A 22,524-nucleotide genomic window follows, 5' to 3' on the forward strand; every position below is an offset into this window, starting at 1 on the left:
AAGAAGGCACAAGTAAATAGAAAGATATTCTGTACTCATGGATTGGAAGAATTAATATTTTTTAAATGTCCAAGGTATTGAAAGGAGTCTACAGATTCAGGTCTAATCCCAATCAAAAATCTAATGGCAGTTTTCACAGAAATAGAAAATGTAATTCTAAAATGGGTATGGAACCACAGAAGACTCCTAATAGCCAGTGGAATCTTGGAAAAGAACAAATCTGGAGGCATCGTGCTTCCTGACTTCAAGTTGTGTTACAAAGCTATAGTAATCAGAAAAGTATGGTATTGGCATAAAAAGATTAATGGAATAGAATTGAGAACCCAGAAATAAACCCACACATATGTGGTAAATTAATTTATGACAGTCAAAAATATACAATGGGGAAAGGACTGTTCACTAAATGGTGTTCAGAAACCTGGCTAGCCACATGCAAAAGAATGAAATTGGAACACTGCCTTACAACATACACAAATATTAACCCAAAATGGATTAAAGGCTTGAATGTAAGACCAGAAACCATAAATATCCTAGGAGAAAGCATAGGTGGTAAGCTCTGTGACATATCCTGGTGCTGATTATTTTTTGTTTGATACCAAAAGCAAAACAACAAAAGCAAAAATCAACAAGTAGGACATCAAACTAAAAAATTTCTCTACAGCAAAATAAATCAACAGAATGAAAATTCAACCTATGAAATGGGAGAAAATATTTCCAAGTCATGTAGCTGATGGGGTTGATATCCAAAGTATATAAAGAACTCCTATAACTCAATTGCAGAATAACCAATTTGATTTAAAAATGGGTAGAGGATCTGAATAGACATTTTTTCAAAGAAGACATGTAGATGACCAAAGAGGTACGTGAAAACACGAAAAAATCAGGGAGTGGAAATAAATACCACAATGAAATAATCACCTCACACCTGTTAGGATGGTGATTATCAAAAAGACAAGAAATAACAAGTATTGGCCAGGATGGAAAGGGAATTCTTGTGTACTGTTGGTGGAAATATAAATTCATGCAGTCAGTATAGAAAAGAGTATGGAGGTTCCTTCAGAAATTAAAAATAGGGCGCCTGGGTGGCTCAGATGGTTAAGCATCTGCCTTCGGCTCAGGTCATGATCCCAGGGTCCTGGGATCGAGTCCCGCATCCGGCTCCCTGCTCCTTGGGAGCCTGCTTCTCCCTCTGCCCCCCACCCCCCCGTCTCTCATGAATAAATAAATAAAATCTTTAAAAAAAAAAATTTAAAATAGAACTACCACGTGATCCAACAGTTCCACTTCTGGGTATTCATCTGAAGGAAACAAAAACACTAAAAAAGATATCTGTGCCCTCATGTTCATTACATCATTATTTACAATAGCCAACATATGGAATCAACCCAAGTATCCATACATAGATGAATGGATAAGAAAATGTTGTGATGTATGTATTGGAATATTATTCATCTAATAAAAAAGATTGAGGAGTGCCTGGGTGGCTCAGGCGGTTAAACGTCTGCCTTCTGCTCAGGTCATGATCCCAGGGGATCAAGCCCCAAGGCAGGCTCCCCGCCGGGAATCCTGCTTTTCCCTCTCCTCTGCCCCTCTCCCCAGCTTGTGCGGGCTTGCTCTCTCTCTCTCAAATAAAGAAATACATCTTTAAAAGAATAAAATCTTGCCATTTGTGATAACATAAATGGACTTTAAGATTATTTTGCTAAGTGAAATAAGTTAGAAAAAGACAAATACTATATGATCTCACTTATGTAGAATCTAAAAAAGCCAAAAATATAAAAAATGACAAAGCTCAAAGATAAAGAGATCACATTCATGGTTGCCAGAGGCAGGGTGCTGGGGATGTGTGCAAAATTGGTGAAGGGAGTGAGAAGGTAGAAAATTTTGTTTTAAATTAGTCATGGGTATTTAATGTACAGCATGGCAACTATAGTTAATACTTAAACTATTTCAAAGTTGCTAGGTGGTTAAATCTTAAAGGTTTTCATTTAACAAAAAATTTGTGGGGTGCCTTGCTTCTCACTCAATGGAGCATGAGACTCTTGATCTTGGGGTTTTAAGTTCAAGCCCCATGTTGGGTGTTGAGATTACTTAAAAATAAAATCTTTAAAAAAATTTGTAAGTATGTATTGTGATGAATGTTAACTAGATTTATTGTGAACATTTTGCAATATATACAAATATTGAGTCATTATGTTTTATACCTAAAAATAATATGTTCTATATCAATTATACATCAGTAAAAAATAATATAATTCCATATCATAGGCTTCAGAGAAAATGTACCTGATATGATGACATTCAAACCCAAATGAAAGAAATCATTGAAGTGTGATGCTGTGTACTTTATTAACAGCATATAAATTTTGCAAAGTTAATAGGACCTTTTCCTGAATGTACCCAAAATTCTTTTTTTTTTTTTTTTTAAGGTTTTATTCATTTATTGAGAGAGAGAGAGGAGCATCAGGGAGGGGCAGAGGGAGAGGGCGAAGCAGACTCCTCACTGAGCGGGAAGCCCAACAACATGGGGCTTGATCCCCGGACGCTGGGATCATGATCTGAGCCGAAGGCAGATGCTCAACCTGCTGAGCCACCCAGGCACCCCTGTACCCACAATTCTTAAATTTTAGAGAAGAATGAGAACTATAGACTTAAGTTAAATGGACCTTGATAGAAAGTAATGTGTTGCTGAGACTGAGGCGGGGCTTTGAAGTCAGGCTCTTTGTAAGATCCCTCCCCTCATCTACCAACTGTGAAGGATAGACCTAGTTAGCCCTATAACAAGCTGTTGAGAGATGGGAAACTGTGTTGAAGTCAGCTTTCCATGGCTGAACAGAATCCACAAACTGCCAAAAACAAAAGAGGGGCCTATAAATCATAGGCTTTATGGTGATAGGATTAGTTGCCTTTCCTAGTGGGCAAAAGGTCAAAATCGAACACACCCACACATACTCAAACAAAAGACAAGATGTGCCTCTGAGATTTTTTTTTTTTTTTTAAAGATTTTTATTTATTTGACAGAGAGAGACACAGCGAGAGAGGGAACACAAGCAGGGGGAGTGGGAGAGGGAGAAGCAGGCTCCCCGCAGAGCAGGGAGCCTGATGTGGGGCTCGATCCCAGGACCCTGGGATCATGACCCGAGCCGAAGGCAGGCGCCCAACGACTGAGCCACCCAGGCGCCCCTGAGATTTTTTTTTTTGGTAACAGGTCAATTGAGATATAATTCACCTATCAAATAATTCATCCATTTAAGGTATATATTCAGTAAATTAAGTATATTCAGAACTGTACAACCATCAACACATCAATTTTAGAACATTTTTATCACCACCAAAGGAAGCCCCTTTTTTTAAGATACTATTTGAGAGAGAGAGCGCGTGTGCATGCACACATGAGCCGGGGGGGGGGCAGAGGGAGAGGGAGAAGCAGACTCCCCACTGAGCAGGGACCTGACACAGGGCTCCATTCCAGGACCCTGAGATCATGACCTGAGCCGAAGGCGGATGCTTAACAGACGGAGCCACCCAGGTGCCCGGGAAACCCTTTATTTTCTATTACCCCTCAGTCCCTCTCCTTCTGCCCATACCTATGCAACAGCTAATCTGTTTTTTTTCTCTATGGGTTTGTGTATTTTGGACAGTTTGTTTAAATGGAATCTTCTAATATGTAATCTTTTTGACTGGCTTCTTTCACTTAAGGTCATGTTTTCAGGTTCGTTCGTGTAGTAGGTATCATTACTTCATTCTTTTCCTTTTTTGATTAACATTTCATTGTGTAGACATATCACATTTTGTTATTCATTTATTAGTTGATGGGCATTTGGGCTGTTTTCACCTTTTGGCTATTAGTGTTGATATAAACATTCATGTGTAAGTTTATAAGTAGGCATATGTTTTCATTTTTCTTGGGTGTGTATCTAAGAATAGAATTACTGGGTCAAATGGAATGACCAGCTGATGACCAATGATCTTAGGCATTATTTCAGATGCTTTCTGCCCCTTTTTACATCTTTGAAAAGATGTCTATTGAGATATTTTGCCCAGTTTTTAAGTGCCTTTGGAATTTATATTTTTTATTAGATATGGTGGTAGATGCCCACAAACAGCCAGCCTACTTAAACTGTAGCTGCTCCTAACAATTCCCACTGTATCATCAGGCAGCTGAAAAGTAAACAAAGATTATAAACCCTCAATATCCATTTCTCTAGCCGCTCAAAATACAGAGACAAGTCAGACAGTGCCCAGACAAATGAGAAATGTCAGGAAGTATTCACTCACTCACTTTGTTCTTAGGAAATACTGAAAATTGCTAGATCTACTCCTGTGCTCCAGACGAGAGCACAAATGTGGTCCCAGTTGTTTTCATCTTCAGTTAGGATTTATGCAAACATACTGTCATGAAACGAATTAATAAGAAAGTGGAGATAAGTTCACTTTGAAAGAATTAATCTGGGAAATACAGGAGCACACTCTATAAAACCTGCTCTGGCTATCAGATGAAAACTTTTAAAGAAAATTGAGTGGGAGGAAAGAGAGCTGAGAGAAAGAAACTGATTATTGTGCTGATAATACATTGGAAGTAACCAGGAGGTGAATATGGAGGACAGTCTTGAGAAAAATCACCTGCAAGAGCAAGTGAAAAGAATAATCTAGAAGACCATGAAGAGTCAATATATGATTTCTGCAAAAACAAGAACAGAAACAAGTGAAAAAGAAATGATAGGTAACTATGAGGAAAATTTACTAAAGGGGAAAACCTGAATTTACAGGTCAAAATATTTAAGTTTATTTCACAATCCCCATTATTGAATATGGAGTTGTTTCTGGGTTTTGTAATAGGCAGCCAGTCTTTGTCCTCATATTTTGCTATTTTAGGATCAACTCTTGAAGTCAAGCTGCTGGTACAGGGAATATGCATATTTTAAAGTATGCATTGTCAAAGTGATTTTATAGGTAAAAATGTTATCTCATTGGTTTAATTTATATTTGTCTTTTTCCTAGTGAGATTATTTTTTTCCATGTAAATTTTTACATTTGAGTTTTTAATTCATGTCTTTTACTTTTTTCAGTTTTCATTTCCCCTTGTCATGTTCATGGTACAAAATCTTTGTCAGTTTATTTTTTCTCTTCTAGCTAAAAAGTCATTTTTTTTATATAAATGAGTTTTTATGTGATTATATTTGCTTATTTTTTTCTATTGTTTGCTTAGAAAGTTCTTTACTCAGGAATCAGTTAAATGCCAGAAATAAAAAACATGACATTAGAGGTGAAGAATTCCTTCAAAGGGCTCACTGTCAGGCTGGACTTCAGCTAAGGAAAGAATCTATGAACTCAAAGATAGGGTAATAGAAATTATCCAAACTGAAATGCAAAAAAAAAGGGGGGGGGGTTAAAAGAAAGAGAACAAAGCATCCAAACTCTGAGACAATATACCAAACGCCCTAATATATGTGCAGTTAGCACTGCAGAAGAATAGAAAACAGGGCAGAAGTATTTGCCCTGTTTCCTGCTAATATTTTATGATCTTAGTATTTACATTTAAGTAAGTAATTCATTTGGAGTTCATTTTGGTTTTTGGTATGGAGTAAAGATCTGATTTTATTCTTTTAACAAATAACCAATATTTTTAGTGCCTTTTCTAGATTACCTTTTCCTATTGCTTGGTGGTATTTCATCTTGCATATTTTAATACAATTTTGTCTTTATATTTTATTTAAATGTTTACTGTGATCTGATTGACTTTTTTTTATTTTAGAATAAGGAGAGTTTATCTTCTGTTATTACTGACCTCAACATAATAATGGAGCCCACTGAATATTCAGAATTAAGTGAATTTGTGTCTAGGTAAGATTTTGTAAATTTTTATTTTGTTAGGGATTGTTTTCACTCTACATTTTTAAGTTTACCCTTTTTTTGGTAAGTAAATATCAAAATATCTCTGAAAGTAACATTATTATGGTTTATGTTCATATTCATATATATGTGGCTTATATATTAAGTCTGTATTCTCTATGTCATTTTTTCATCCAATGAAAATGTATTACACATTAACTATGTGCTAGACATTAAAATGTGACAAAGAATAGATATAATCTTTGATACTCAAGGAGTTTCTAGCCTATTGGTGAAGTCGTAAGTTAAATAATGGTAGAAATAAATCTAAAATTGTGGCTGTGCTCAGTGCTGCAGAGAAGAGTTACATAATGCTATTAAAGCATACATCAAGAACCTGACTTTCATGGAGAACATGGAATCATTTCCTGAAAATTGAGCCAACATCTGAAAAATGTGTATGTGTGAACTAACAAAGAGGTCCTTGACAGAGTAGTTGTGCGTAGGCACTCTGCAAGGAGGGAACGTGCTGTCTGTGAGCAACTGACAGGAGGAGAGAGTGACTGGAGCAGGGCACAAGCTGGGGTGTGTGCTCTGACATGAGGCCCGCCAAGTACGTTGAGGTCCACGCTGTGTGGAGATCAGTCATAGTCCTGAGACCAATGTAAAGCTATTGAAGCAGAGCCTAAGGAAGGCAGAAGTGTGAGATTCTGGATGCTTCAGGGAGGAGACTAAAGTGGGACAATAGTAGATACAGCAAGGTCCTTGATTAGCCTATGAAAATAGTTCACGCAACAGAAATTTGTAGTTTGAACTATAATAATTAGCCGAGGTATGGTTGGATTTGGATTTGGGGGATATTTAGGAAGCACAGTTGTTGGCTAAATGGGAGATCAGGAGCCATTGACAGGGGATTACTCCTTGAGGATGTGATTGCATTTGTTGAGATAGGGAAAGTTGAAAGATAATCATGGCAAGTGAGCTTGTGACTTCAGGTTGGACATGGTGAGTGCCTGTGAAACCCTGAAGTAAAAATATGAAGTAGGCAGCTCAGAAGAGGTGTAGGTAGGAGGGGGAGCCCCCGATGTTTCTGCCAGTGGGTAAAAGTTAAGGCCTTGAGCTTGGGGAATGAAATTCCCTATGGAAAGAATAGAGAGAAATAGGGGACTAACAGTGGACCCTGTGGAATTATAACTGTGCTGTGGGGTGGAGATAGGGTGTTGCAGAGGAATGGGATGGGGGACAACTGTGTGAGAGGTGGCAGGAAAACCAGGAATGTGGTGTTGACCACTGACAGCTGGAGTGACAGCTTTTCTTCCACATCTGATCTCTTCTGGATTGCATAGGTCATGACAAGAAGTCTGCTGTAATTGTTAATTTTGTTTTTGGGCTGTCTTCAAACCTTTCTCTTAATGCTGTTTTTCCACAGTTTGTTTTATTTCTAGGATGTGTTAGTGTGAAAATTCCCAAACATATCTTTTCAAATACTTCTGCCCTGTTTTCTATTCTTCTGCAGTGCTAACTGCACATATATTAGGGCGTTTGGTATATTGTCTCAGGGTTTGGATGCTTTGTTCTCTTTCTTTTAACCCCCCCCTTTTTTTTTTTGCATTTCAGTTTGGATAATTTCTATTACCCTATCTTTGAGTTCATAGATTCTTTCCTTAGCTGAAGTCCAGCTTGACAGCCTTTGAAGGAATTCTTGACCTCTAATGTCATGTTTTTTATTTCTAGCATTTTCATTTGATTCTTAATCTCTCTCTCTCTCTACTGAAATTCCCCGTTTGTTTAAGCATTTGTACAACTGTTCCACGAGATCTTTTAACATACTAATCACAGCTACTTTTTTCTTTAGTGTTTCATTTTGGAGGTTTTCATATAAATGTGAAAATAATAGTATAATTAACCTGCAGCTGTACACCTTCAACAATTATCAATATCTTGCCAATCTTATTTCATCTCTTGTTACACATATTTTTTTTTTTTTAAAGATTTTATTTATTTATTTGACAGAGACAGAGACAGCGAGAGCAGGAACACAAGCAGGGGGAGTGGGAGAGGGAGAAGCAGGCTTCCCGCTGAGCCAGGAGCCCGATGTGGGACTCGATCCCAGGACCCTGGGATCATGACCTGAGCCGAAGGCAGTCGCTTAACCAACTGAGCCACCCAGGCGCCCTACACATATTTTTAAAGTTTTAATTTTGAAATAATTATAGATTCTCAGTGAATTGTAAAAAAACAAATATACAAGGAGATTCTACATACCCTTCATCTAGCCTCTGACAGTTGTAACATCTTGCATCAGTAAAATATACTTTCTTTTTTTTTAAACATTGTATTGACTTATTTATTTGAGAGAGAGAAAGAGCACATGTGAGCACAGAGGGAGAGGCAGATGCCCCGCTGAGCAGAGTGGGATGTGGGACTCAATCCCAGGACACTGAGATCATGACCTGACCCAGGCACCCCAGTAAAACTGACATTAGTAGAACCCACAGATCTTTTTCAGATTTTACCAGTTTTACAAGCACTTGTGTGTGTGTTGTATGCAATTTTATTACCTCTGTAGCTTCGTGAAAACACCACTACATTCAAGATACAAGACTGTCATACATCTTTTTTTTTTTTTTAAGATTTTATTTATTCATTCAAGACACACAGAGAGAGAGCACGAGCAAGGGGAGAGGCAGAGGGAGAAGCAGAATCCCCGCCGAGCCAGGAGCTGGACGGGGGCTCGATCCCAGGACCCTGGGATCACGACCTGAGCCGAAGGCAGATGCTTAACCATCTGAGCCACCCAGGCGCCCCCTCATATAGTACAAAGTCATATATCTTTGTACTAGCTCCTTTTCCCCCTCATTTTTAAAATTGTGGTAAAATATATATAACGTAAAACTCACCTTAACCATTTTTAAGCATACAGTTCAGTACTATTAAATACATTCAGAATGTATTTAACTGTGTACACCAAGATCCATCTTCATAACCCTTTCATCTTGTAAAACTGAAACTCTATATGCATCAGTCACTTCCCATCTTCCCCTCCACTCAGCCCCTGGCACCCTCCATTCTTATTTCTGTCTCTGTGACTTTTATTTTTATTTATTTTTTTAAAAGGTTTTATTTATTTATTAAAGAGAGAACATGAGCAAGAGAGAGCAGGAGCAGGGCAGAGGGAGAGGGAGAAGCAGACTCCCCGCTGAGCAGGGAGCCCAACGTGGGGCTTGATCCCAGGACCCTGAGATCATGACCTGAGCCAAAGGCAGATGCTTAACCGACTGAGCCACCCAGGCGCCCCTCTCTGTGACTTTTAATCATGGTTATTTTAATGTTCCTGGCTGATAGTGCCAACATCTGAGTCATCTTTGAACCCAATTCTGCTGATTCTGGGGTCTTTTTTCCTGAATTTTTGTGTGTCATCTTTTTTTTTTTTTTTTAAACAAATGATGGATATTATCTGTGGAAAATTGGTAGAGACTCAAGCAAATAGTGTTTATGCTGAGAAGTGGGCACATTTCTTTTAGCATGCTATTAGGGTGGGGTTGATTCAAGGTCGTCAGCAGTTGAGCTGTGTTTCAGATTTTTATTGTTTTCCTTATCTTCAGGCTTCACATCACCACAGGTTTCAAATTCTTCCAGCTATGGATTCAAATTCAAGTTTAGCTCTTCCTTATGCTTAGAATGGGGTTTTGGGACCTGGAGGGTTCTCCTCAGTGTCCCCAGTCCACCCAGCTCTCTGCCTTTCTGAGGGGACCCTTTCTCCATGTGCTTGACACTCCCCAGTAGCAGTTGCGCATGTTTGTTACTTGGTGCCCTGCTTGTGGGAATAACGGAAGTTCTGTATTTTCATGGTCCATCCTCAGTATTGGGCAGTCCTATGTACCAGCACTTCAGGGCTTGGGCTCCCCAGTACAGCCAAAGCCAGCTTGGATCTGGGGTTGGTCTTGGGCAGGAGAGCATTCGTTGTTCTTCCCTTCAGGGGTAGCAGGTGAATGCTTGGTAGTAGATAGAGTAGGATCCTGGGCCCGGTGGGTTTCTTGCCTCTCCCCTGGAACAGGCGGTTTTTGCCACTGCCCCTCTTCCTGAAGCAGTGGATCTTTGTCTTGGTAACAGGAGTGTTTCTGTCCCTCCACCAAAGTCAACTTCTGCTCTTCCCGTGGAAGCAAGGGATTTTTTTTCTTCCATTGCTTGTTGCCTCTTTTTCCAGCGGCTCGGGGGTTTTGGTTCCCATCAGAGACGAGTTCTGGCTTCATTCTGTTCCCCAGCGGTGGCTGATCACCTCCTCATGCCTGTGCCACTGAAGGACCCTGGTTTTTCTGGTGGTGTCCCTTTGTGTCTGGGGTTCCTGTCTGTTCCAAAAGCACACTCTATCCACATTTGTCCCTGACAATATGTTGAAATTTTAGCTGGTTTCTTGTTACCTACTTATATGGGGGCTGCTTTCCTCCCCTAAGTCTACCCAAGAGTGAACAGTTTGTGTTACGCCTTTCCTTTGAGGGAGGAAAATCTTTTTTTTTTTTTAAGATTTTATTTATTTATTTGAGGCAGAGAGAATGAGAGAGAGAGAGCACATGAGAGGGGGGAGGGTCAGAGGCAGAAGCAGGCTCCCTGCCGAGCAGGGAGCCCGATGCGGGACTCGATCCCGGGACTCCAGGATCATGACCTGAGCCGAAGGCAGTCGCTTAACCAACTGAGCCACCCAGGCGCCCGAGGGAGGAAAATCTTATTTACTTGGTTGCCTTGTAACTTTGGGTCTCTAATGGACTCAAGAAAGGTTATGATTTTATAGATTATTCAAATTTGCTTGATGTTAGGTGCAGATGGTCTTCTCTGCGGCTTTTTACATCCTAAGTAGAAGCAGAACTCTTTCCTGACTTTTTTTTTCCCCCCTAATTCTCATTCCAGAATTTGGGACACACTGTCTATTCATCTTCTGCATCTGTTTTACCCTTTTTCTCTTCTTTTAAAGATTTTTTTAAATTCATTTATTTGAGAGAGAGAGGGAGGGAGAGAGAGCTAGAGAACTAGCAGGGGGGAGGAGCAGAGGCAGAGAGAGAAGCAGACTCCCTGCTGAGCGTGGAGCCTGACATGGGGCTCCATCCCAGGACGCTGGGATCACGACCTGAGTTGAAGGCAGATGCTTAACCAACTGAGCCACCCAGGCCCCCCTGTTTTACCGTTTCTTTATACTTTCTGTTTCTTTGTATCTTTGTGCTTATTCATGATTATTCTTCAGATCTGTATTTTAGTTCTTTTTTTTTTTTTAAAGATTTTATTTATTTATTTGACAGAGACATAGCGAGAGAGGGAACACAAGCAGGGGGAGTAGGAGAGGGAGAAGCAGGCTTCCCCGCGGAGCAGGGAGCCCGATGTGGGGCTCGATCCCAGGGTCCTGGGATCACGACCTGAGCCGAAGGCAGACGCTTAACGACTGAGCCACCCAGGCGCCCCTGTATTTTAGTTCAGTAATTATTTCTTTATGTTTTGACTAATCTGCTTATAAACCCCCATCCATTGAATTTTCAATTTCCTTGACAGTACTTGTCATTTGTAAAAGTTTGTTGTTGTTGTTTTTTAATATTTTATTTATTTGACCGAGAGAGACACAGCGAGAGAGGGAACACAAGCAGGGGGAGTGGGAGAGGGAGAAGCAGGCTTCCCGCCGAGCAGGGAGCCCGATGTGGGGCTCGATCCCAGGACCCTGGGATCATGACCTGAGCCGAAGGCAGACGCTTAACAACTGAGCCACCCAGGTGCCCCCATTTGTAAAAGTTTTATGTGTCTTTTAAAATTTTCCTGTCTTTAAAAAAATTTGTTTTTCCTGTCTTTTTAAAAATTAAGACTCTTGGGGCGCCTGGGTGGCTCAGTCGTAAGCGTCTGCCTTCGGCTCAGGTCATGATCCCAGGGTCCTGGGATCGAGCCCCATGTCGGGCTCCCTGCTCTGCGGGAAGCCTGCTTCTCCCTCTCCTGCTTCTCCCTCTCCCACTCCCCCTGCTTGTGTTCCCTCTCTCACTGTGTCTCTCTCTGTCAAATAAATAAAAATCTTAAAAAAAAAAAAAAATTAAGACTCTTATTTTTTTAACAGTTGGGTTTTCATGTAATTATTCTAGATTATCTCCTAAGAAATATATTCCAGTAAAGGACAATTATTTATTCAAATTGTGTCTCCTCTGCTATTCAGCCATCTATTGATGGGTTTCATGGGATTTCATTTCACTGTCAGGACTGGTCATTTCTCAGAGTTCTATAAGTTCTATAGTTGTTGTCATGGTCAGTGGCAGAGTGAGGTAATTGTGACAGAGACCATGTCGCCTGCAAGCCTGAGATTATCTACTGTGTCACCTGCTAGGGAATGTTTATGGACTTCTGTTGGATGAATACCTGGGAGTTGGATTGTTGGGTTATATGTAAGTGTATGTTTTAGTTTATAAGAAATGGCCGGGATGTTTTTCCAAAGGGTTGTGCCACTTTGCATTCTCGCCAGCAGTATATGAGAGTTCTGGCTGCGCTGCATGCCTGAGTTAAGCATTCAGGGAGTGCAGTATATCTCATTCTCCTAATGGTGGGTCACGTGAGCATCTTTACATGTGCTTGGTTGCCGTCTGTTTATCCTCCTCAGTGAAGTACATATTCAAGTCTTCACTCAGGGCTTCATTGGGTCGTTTGTTTTCTTACTGTTGTTTTGAGAGTTCTTTATATATTCTCCATACAAGCCCTTTGTCATATATGTGATTTTCAAATATTTTCTCCCATTTTGTAGCTTGTCTTTTCATTTTTTTTTCATTTTTTTTTTTAAGATTTATTTACTTATTTTAGAGAGAGTGTGAGCAGGGGGAGGGGTAGAGGAAGAGGAGAATCCTGAAGCAGACTCCCCACTGAGTGGGGAGCCCGACATGGACCAGGACCCTGAGATCACGACCTGAGCTGAAATCCATAGTTGGATACTTAACCCACTGGGCCACACAGGGGCCCCTGTCTTTTCATTTTCTTTTTCTTTTTTTTTTTTTTTTTGAAAGATTTTATTTTTTGACAGACAGTGAGAAAGGGAACACAAGCAGGGGGAGTGGGAGAGGGATAAGCAGGCTTCCCGCCGAGCAGGGAGCCTGATGCAGGGCTCGATCCCAGGACCCTGGGATCATGACCTGAGCCGAAGGCAGACACCTAATGGCTGAGCCACCCGGGTGCCCCTGTCTTTTCATTTTCTTAACAGTATCTTTCAAAGAGCTAATTTTTCTGATTTTAAGAAGACAGTTAATCTTTATTTCTTCTTTGATATGTTTTTGGTATGATGTCTGTCACTTTTGCCTAACCTCAGGTCATAAAAATTCTTACATTTTAAAAAAAATTTATACTTTTTCCTTTTACGTTTAGATCTGTGATTCATTTACATTTAATGGAATCATTGATATATTTTTGAGGTCTACCCAGTTAGTAGTTAATTCTGTTGTGTTGTTTTGTTCTTCTCTTTTCCTTTCATGCATTTTTCTGGATAATTTGAGTATTTTTAAATTTTTTTTATTAAGTAAACTCTACCCCAGCATGGGACTCGAACTCATGACCCTGACATCAAGAGCTGCATACTCTATTGAATGAACCAGCAAGGCATCCTTATTTGAAAATTTTTTTTAAGATTTTATTTTTATTTTTTTTTGAGGGAGAGAGAGAGCACACACATGAGCAGGGGCGGTGGGGGAGGGCAGAGGGAGAGAAGCAGGCTCCCTGCTGAGCAAGGAGCCCGACACAAGGCTTAGTCCCAGGACCCTGGGATCATGACCTGAGCTGAAGGCAGAAGACACTTAATCCACTGAGCCACCCAGGGGCCCCTGATATTTTTTAATACTTTATTGTAATTGGAATTTTTTACATATTACATAAATATATATATTTCTTCTTTGCTCCTGGATCTCTGATTACATGAATATAAAACTTTTTGGCATTGTCTCACGTGTCTCTGAGGCTCTGTTCTTTTTTTTTTCCCCCCAATCTTTTCCTTCTGTGTTACTCAGATTGGATGGTTTCTGTGTGCTTACCACCACAGTGAGGTTATTGAACATCTCCATCAGCACAGAAATCCTGCATATTCTCCCTTTATAGTCACAACCCACTCCCCACCCCCTGCAAAACCTGCTGTGATCATCGTTAGGGTTTTGCCTCTTACCAAATGTCAAATAAATGAAATTACATAGAGACTGGCTTCCTTACTTAGCATAAAGTACATGAATTGAGATTTATCCATCTTTTCATTTCTGAGTAGTATTTCATATACTGATACTAGCATGTTTATCCGTTCACCCATTGGAGGATATTTGGGTTATTTCCAGTTTTCAATGATTATGGATAGATCTGCAGTGGACCTTCAGTAGAGGTTTTTGTGTGACGTAAGTTTTTTCTTTAGGGTAAATAACCAGAAGTGGGATAGCTGGGTCATATGATTACAGTATGTTTAAATTTGTAATAAAGTAGCACAATGTTACCAAAGTGATCATACCAAGTTGCATTCCCACCAACAATATGTGAGAGTGACTGATAATATTTTAGTGAATAATTAACTTCTGATATTCATCTGATTTTAGACCTAATAAAACTTTAGAATTTTTATTCTACATTTCTGTTTATGTTTTGCTTTATCCTTAAGAAAAAGACATTTGGAATTATTTTACTTTTCTGACTATTCTAGTTCAAATTGAAATGTGTCACTGCCAACATTCTGTGAAAGAAATCCATAACATCTGTTTAACATTTAGTGAAGTTTGGACTATGCTTGGGAAAAAAAGATAAATTACAGTCACTCTTAGGACTGTAAGAGCCAACACATACACAATGTCTTTCTATAATGGAAAACTGTGTGTGTGTAATAGTGTGTCCTTTGTGGGGATGCAAATGGGGGTGAAGGGATTGTGACTCACTCCACTTTTTAAATAAAGTCCTGTGTTTAATTAATGGGATAGGTCAGACTCTCTTCTTTTCTGCCCCCCTCTCTGAGTGTCTAGTGTCTGTAGTGTGTGTGTGTGTTTAAACTTGGGTGGTTGCGTTTTTAAGATTTTTTTCTTGGCTCCCTTCCTCATCACATGATTAAGAGCTTACTTTTGCTCCCTTATTTGATGGAGATTAAAATATGTCACTTTGGCCTGTGTGCCGTAATGAAGCAACTGCTGCTTTTTATAGGCCCATATTCTTTGGAAAGTAGTTTCTTCTCTCAGACGGTAAAAAGCATTAGTAATAGATACCAGAGTAAGTTGAACACTTAATCTCCAGTGTTGCCTGTCAAGTAGGTGCTTATGTAGCTGTGTGTTAACGCACCTGTTCTTTTATTTTCTTCATTTTCTGTGTCTATGGTTTTTTTGTTTGCTTGCTTGCTTGTTCCTCAGTTCCCATTTCCTGATCTCTTTTGGATTATTTAAATATTTTTTACTATTCCATTTTAATTTTATCTTCTGACTTTTTGGCCATATCTGGGTTTTTGCCTGTTTTATTGGCTGCCGTGGGATTGTAGCATATGTAACCTAACTTTCAACAGTCTAGTTAGATTTAGTATAATCTGGAAGTCTTGTAGCCATATACATCCCTTTCCCTGTTCGCTCCATGTTGTGGTTTTCATAGGAATTATGTTCATGTGTATGCATTGAAAACCCCATCACTAGTGTTAAGTTTTTTTACTTTTGATCATCATACATAATTTAAAGAACTTAAGACTCCTAGTTTTGTCATATTTATCCAGATTTTTACCATTTCTGTTGCTACTCCTGATGGAACCTTTTTAGAACACATTGCATGTATCATGGCTCTGTTCTCCTAAATACTTGGTGTGCATTTCTGAGAATAGTGGTATTCCCTTATACATTCATATAGCAGTAATTGACTCCATAAATTGACATTGATATGATACTTTTATCTGATTTGCCATCCGTATTCCTACTTGTTAGTTGATCTAATGATGTCCTTTTTGCATTTTCTTTTCCCCTGTGTTACATGATCCAGTCTGGTGTCAAGTATTGCATTTGACTGTCATGACTTTATAGATTCCTTTAATTTGGAACAACTCCAGAGCCTTTCTTTGCCTTTTATTACTTTGCCATCTTTACAAAATACAGTCTTTCTATCTTTTCTACCCCACAATAGAATGTTGCTTATTTTGTCTTTGACTTTTTGTCATGATCAGTTGCTGTTATGTATTCTCAAGCAAAATACTATACTGGTGATATTTTGTGCTTCTCAGTTCTCTGCCCTTGTAGGTGGCAGGAATTTTGATTCAGTCATGCTTGTTGCCTGACTTTCCACTGTATCGCCGGTGGTTTTGTTTTTTGGTTTTTGCCCTCTCTTGCAATAATAGGCAGTCTGTGGGGAAATATTTTATGACCATGCAGATACTATTCCTCATTAAAATTTCTGCCTAGATTTAGCATCATCCCCTGGTGATTCTTGTGTGATCACTGTTTGTTGTGATGGTTGCAAAATGATATTTCAAGTCTAGCTCTTCCTGCACTTACCTCAGTAAATACTAGGCCTTGTGCTTAAGAAACAGATCTCCTTTCTCCCCTGTATATGTGTGTTTATGTGTGCTTATCTATTTATTATGGTATGGTTTCATTCATTCTTTTTTAATATTTATAATTCCTTACTCTTTATTTATTTTGGTGCTTAAATTATCTTGACAAGTGGGAACTTCTTCAAGCTGGCTCCTGAATCCATATGATATTCCCTCATCATAATGTTTTTTTTTTTTTTTTTTAAGATTTTATTTATTTATTTGAGAAAGAGAGAATGAGAGACAGAGAGCATGAGAGGGAGGAGGGTCAGAGGGAGAAGCAGACTCCCCGCTGAGCAGGGAGCCCGATGCGGGACTCGATCCCGGGACTCCAGGATCATGACCTGAGCCAAAGGCAGTCGCCCAACCAACTGAGCCATCCAGGCGCCCTTCTCATCATAATGTTTTTTAAAGATTTTATTTATTTGACAGAGAGAGAGAGAGAGAGCATGTGAGTGCACACACAAGCAGAGGGAGAGGGAGAAGCAGGTTCCCCACTGAGCAGGGGCTCAATCCCAGACCCTGGGATCATGACCTGAGCTGAAGGCAGACGCTTAACCCACTGAGCCACCCAGGTGCCCTCTCTCATCGTATTTTTGGCCTCCTCCTATTCTAGCAGAAAAAGATTTTCCAGGCTCAAAATATACCTCTCCTGCTCCAGTGTGTAAATTTAAACATAAATAAATACATGTGTATCAAATGCATATTATATATGTTGTAACATATTAGTCTCTAAGAATATAATACTGAATAAGATACATAGTTTCTGGCTTCTTGAAGCTGACAATCTAGTGAATGAGCAGAATTAATACAGGGTGGTAAATGCTGGCAGAAGGGCCCTGAGGATGGAAGGGCATATCTGCTAAGTAGCACAGTTGCTGTATTGCTTGATATGTAGCAGTGAACAGAACACAACATCTCTGCCCACATGAACTTACTTTCTACTAGTGGAAACAGACGATAAACAAAACTATTATGCAAAGTAGGTAATCCTTTAGAGAAGGAAGTCGTATAGGAAACATAAAGTAGGATGGGAGATGGGGGTGTGCAAGGTGAGGGGAAGGTATCTAATTTAGATAGCATGGGCAGGGAAGGCCTCATGGAGCGGGTGACACATGAGTAGGTCAGGGAGCTGGCCTCACTTAACTGCATCCTAGACACAGTCGTTACCAACCCTTGGTATTCTAAAAATGTACCACATTTTGCCTTGTATTATAATCACTCAGATGTATATCTAATCTCTAGGGTAAATTATAAATATAATAAGGACAGTATATAGTCATATAACATATTTCATTGGGTCTTTCCTTAAACTAATGATTAATGCCACTGAATTAGGAAAGATATTTAATCTCTGTGGAGCTCTTCTTTTATCTGCAAAATGAACTGGAAGAAATTATTTACAAGGTTTTGCCCCATTCCCAAAGTTAAGAATAAAAATATTTCTGAGAAATAGTGGAATTTACTGGAATTGGAACGATAGAGCTATTAGAAGAACATTCGTGATTTAGGTTTCCTTTACAACACGGAGTGATTGCCAGTATTTGGGGAAATGCCTCTCAGCAAAACTGGATCTACAAAACACTGTCCCCCCGGCCACCCACTCTACATGGAATTACTTCATCTGACAGGTCGCTTATTGTCTGGTATTACTTGTAGCACAGATTCCTAAACTCCTTCGCTAAGTATACGTGCCCACCACTATTTACAATATACTCAACTGATCTAGTTACAAAAATTCCTCAAGAATGAATTCTGTGTGTCAGATGCTGGGTTTTTTGTTTTGTTTTTTGGAAAAGCCCTCCCTTTGGGGAAAAAAAGAAAAACAGAAAACCATAAAAAGCCATAACTGGAAAGGATTTGAGAAGAAACTGCTCAGATTAACCGTTGTAGGTACCCTGAGTGAACAGTACACACACGCACATTTCTCAGGAATCACAGTTGTTACTCCCAGGGCTGACTTACACAGGAGCCCTCATGGAGTTGTCATTCTAAGTTCTAATAAGCTCACTAAGACGAGCTTCAGAGTGGCTTCAGAGTGCCTTTTGTTCATTGATCATGAACTGCCCCATGTTGGTCACCGTCATAGAAAAAGCACTAAAGGGGCGCCTGGGTGGCTCAGTCAGTTAAGCATCTGCCTTCAGCTCAGGTCATGATCCCAGGACCCTGGGATCGAGCCCCACATCAGGCTCCCTGCTCAGCGGAGAGCCTGCTTCTCCCTCTGCCTGCCACTCTGACTATCTGTGCTCTCTATCTCCCTGTCAAATAAATAAATAAAATCTTTAAAAAAAAAAAAAAAGAAAAGAAAAAGCACTATAGTATAACTCTAGCTGCCATGAAGACCAGTTGGGTGAGGTCTCTCTGAGAAGCAGTCCCAGTGAGTTCATCACTTGCTATGGGACCACGAATGGAGAAAATAGACCTCATCACTGCTGTTAATATATTCTGAGGTAGTCCTTTTGCTGTGTACAGGAACCAACAGCTTACATTTGATACATACATCTATTCTCCTATGTCCTACATGGCTAATACAGAAAAGTTAAGAATAAGTGCATGAAGCCTATTTTAATAGGTTTTATTATTATTTGAGTATGGTAAGGCCGGCTGATCAGGAGATAGTTGCCATTGAAAAGATCGTTTGTGGGACGCCTGGATGGCTCAGTTGGTGAAGCATTTGCCTTCGGCTCAGGTCATGACCCGGGGTCCTGGGATCGAGCCCCGGGTCGGGCTCCCTGCTCAGCGGAGAGTCTGCTTCTCCTTCTCCCACTCCCCCTGCTTGTGCGCGTTCTCTCTCTCTCTGTCAAATAAATAAATAAAATCTTTAAAAAAAAAAAAAAAAAAGAAAAGAAAAGATAGTTTGTTCCAGATCCCAACAGGAGAAGCATGCCATGTCACTGGGGGCCACAGGGAGAAGCACTGACTGGCATGGGTCTGGAGGCAGAGGGAGAAGGAGATTATTATAGTGGTTTTTGAGGGAAGGAACAGGTGAGGCAAGGCAAGGGGAGTAGGCTTAGGCTTGACTAGTTTGAATAATTTCAGGGTGCTCTGGGGCACAGGGGTTGTCCCTGGTTGTCTGGTACCTGATCCTGGGGTAGTGAGGGCAGGTGGATGGCAGCCAGAATTTTGGGAGCTTATTTAATAAAAGAGGTGTTGGGGTATGGGCTCTGGACTGGTTGGATCATGTTTGAAAGCATGCTCAAGGCACCAGAGTGGCTCATTTGGTTGAGCAGCTGACTTTTGGTTTTGGCTCAGGTCTTGATCTCAGGGTAGTGAGTTCAAGCCTTGCGTTGGGCTCCATGCCTGACAATGGGCGTGGAGCCTACTTGAAAAAGAGAAGAAAAGTATGCTCACAAGCAGACTTGTAACCTTGAGTGGGATAGTTCCTCCAGGGTCAATAAGGCCCCAGATGTTTATTAAAGCATCAGAATACAGAAACCACATGGTCAATACAGAGCCGTCTTTGAGTCCTTTTTAAAATCCAAGGCATAGATGTCAGTGAAACTAGCAGAGTAAGTACATTTGAAGATTCTGTCTTCCATAAAAGCAACAAGAAAACTGGCCAAAGATGTCAGAATCAGATTTTTCAGAACTTTAGAAATAAACTGAAGTCTTGCAACAGTCTAGGGAGCATTTATTTAGGAAAAACAGCAGAACAGTGGTAAGTAGTTTCTTCAATGCCTGTTTCCAATTCTCCCTCACCAGCTCTGTGGTAGCCTGTCGTTAGAGGGCAGCCAGCAAGCCTGGCAGCCATCAGAGGGAGCAGCGTAGTTCAGATTTCTTCGGAGACTCCTTCCCAGTCTCAGTTCCCTGAAGGAGCTCACTTGCGAGGCGGCATTTACCAGACCGGACCTGACGTAGAGCTCATCCAGTGTGAAAGCCTTTTCTCTGGGAGCATTTGTTGAAGATACTTTGATGCAGTTTCTAAACTTGATGGCTGCCTGAGGTGGTGCATAACAGTTGGGGGAATTAATAGGTTAAATAAAAACCTTAAAAGGAAAAGCTGGAGAATGGGATCACACTAAGGACTTCAAAAGCTCTGATATATTCCTGAGAATCTAGAAGGTCCATGTTTTGGGTCATCTTCATGCTCAGGAGAGATCTGAGATGCCTCTGACAACTGTTCTCACTCCTGGCTGATTGTGAGGTTCTGCCGAAGTGGCCCGTGAAGGCCAAGGGAGTATTGTCGTTCTCCTCGCTGAGCGCCAAAGGTGTGCCCCAGCACACAGAGAGCCCCGGACACGCAGGTTCTAGGTGTTTAAGTAAATCTTTGTCACACGTTAGCTAACTTAGCAGAGATTTGAGTAGCCACACAGCAAAGTATAGACTGTACAGATTCGTCCAGGAAAGTCACTGAACAGACAGAAAGAACAAAAAGCACAACAAGTCTTGGAGAGAGGGGGAATCTGATTTCAAGAATTATCACACTATATTGTTTAAAATGTTCAGTTTTCAACAAAAATTACAAGACCCATACACAGAGGTAAAAAATAACTAATGAATAGAAACTGTCCCCGAGGAAGTTCAGATGTTGGATTTGCCAAAGATTTTATTATTTATTTTTTATTTTATTTTTTTTAAGAGAGAGGGAGCATGAGTGGGAGTTGGGGGTTGGAAGGGGCAGAGGGAGAAAGAGAATTTTTTTAAGATTTATTTATTTGACAGAGGGGCGGGGTAGAGGGAGAGAAAGAGAATCCCAAGCAGACTCCCCACCGAGCGCAGAGCCCAACACGCACAGAGCTGGACACTGGGCTCATTCTCACGACCCTGAGATCATGACCTAAGTCGAAATCAAAGAGTCAGATGCTCAACCCACTGAGCCACCCAGATACCCTTGGACTTGCCAAAGACTTTATTTCTTTTTTATTATTATTATTATTTTTTAAAGATTTTATTTATTCATTTGACAGAGGGAGACAGCGAGAGAGGGAACACAAGCAGGGGGAGTGGGAGAGGGAGAAGCAGGCTTCCCGCTGAGCAGGGAGCCCAATGTGGGGCTCGATCCCAGGACCCTGAGATCATGACCTGAGCTGAAGGCAGACGCTCAACGACTGAGCCACCCAGGCGCCCCTTGCCAAAGACTTTAAATCAGCAACTTTAAATATGTTCAAGGAGCTAAAGGAAATTATGCGAATGAGGCCTCTGGCAGCAAATTATCTTAATTTTCTTTATGTGAGAATCTTTATTTTACTTTCACTCTGGAAGAAGATTTTCTCTGGATATGGAATTTTAGTTGGGCAGTCCTGTCCTTTCAGCATGTGAAAAATGTAGTGCCACTTGCTACTGGCATCTATGGTTTTTGGTGAGAAATATAATCTTTATTTTTTCTTCTTTGCTTTGCTTTATTTTTAATTTTCAGAAATTTGATTGTCATTTGTCTGGCTTTAGACATCTGTATGAATCTGTAGGCATAGTGGGTTTTTTTTTTTTTTTTGGTCACATTCAGGAATTATTCATTCATTTCTTTCAATATTTTCTTAAGCCCTAGACCCTTTTCCCTGCTCCTTCTGAGACCGGTGACATGAAGGTTAAACCTTTTATTATTTCACAACTTCCTGAAGAACTCTTCCTTTTCCCCCCAAGTCTGTATTCTCTCTTGATATTGGATTTCTTTTCTTTTCTTTTTTTTTTTTAAGATTTTATTTATTTATTTGAGAGAGAGAGAATGAGAAAGAGAGCACATGAGAGGGAGGAGGGTCAGAGGGAGAAGCAGACTCCCTGCCGAGCAGGGAGCCCGATGCGGGACTCGATCCTGGGACTCCAGGATCATGACCTGAGCCGAAGGTAGTCGCTTAACCAACTGAGCCACCCAGGCGCCCTTGATATTGGATTTCTGTTGATTTATCTTTCAGTTCACAGATTCTTTCCCCTACTACCTCCGTTCTGCTATGGAAATCGTTTGGTGAGATTTGTATAAATCATTGTATTTTGGGGGCACCTGGGTGGCTCAGTCGGTTAAACGTCTGCCTTCAGCTCAGGTTATGATCTCAGGGTCCTGGGATGGAGCCCCGCGTCAGGCTCCTTGCTCATTGGGGAGTTTGCTTCTCTCTCACCCTTTGCCCCTCCCACCCCCCCTTGTGTTCTCTCTCTCTCTCTCAAATAAATAAAATCTTTAAAAAAGAATTAAAATACAAAGTAAATTACTGTATTTTCAGTTCTAAATTATCCCT

At 40.4% G+C, this 22,524-nt stretch overlaps 1 protein-coding gene across 4 annotated transcripts in view; it reads left to right on the forward strand.

Annotated features, from left to right (window-relative positions):
* CENPP (centromere protein P) overlaps positions 1–22,524 on the forward strand; it is a 238,457-nt gene that overhangs the window by 34,280 nt on the left and 181,653 nt on the right. For all 4 annotated transcript variants that reach the window (XM_045882079.3, XM_064579256.1, XM_064579254.1 and 1 more), the window contains exon 4: positions 5,756–5,844. In XM_045882079.3, coding sequence (XP_045738035.1) covers positions 5,756–5,844 — 89 coding nt within the window. The remainder of the gene's footprint in view (positions 1–5,755; positions 5,845–22,524) is intronic.

This window comes from Mirounga angustirostris, unplaced genomic scaffold, assembly GCF_029215605.1.
Source record: "Mirounga angustirostris isolate CCGP_5_RB_7025 unplaced genomic scaffold, mMirAng1.0.hap1 SCAF_15, whole genome shotgun sequence".
In the NCBI taxonomy this organism is placed as follows: domain Eukaryota; kingdom Metazoa; phylum Chordata; class Mammalia; order Carnivora; family Phocidae; genus Mirounga; species Mirounga angustirostris.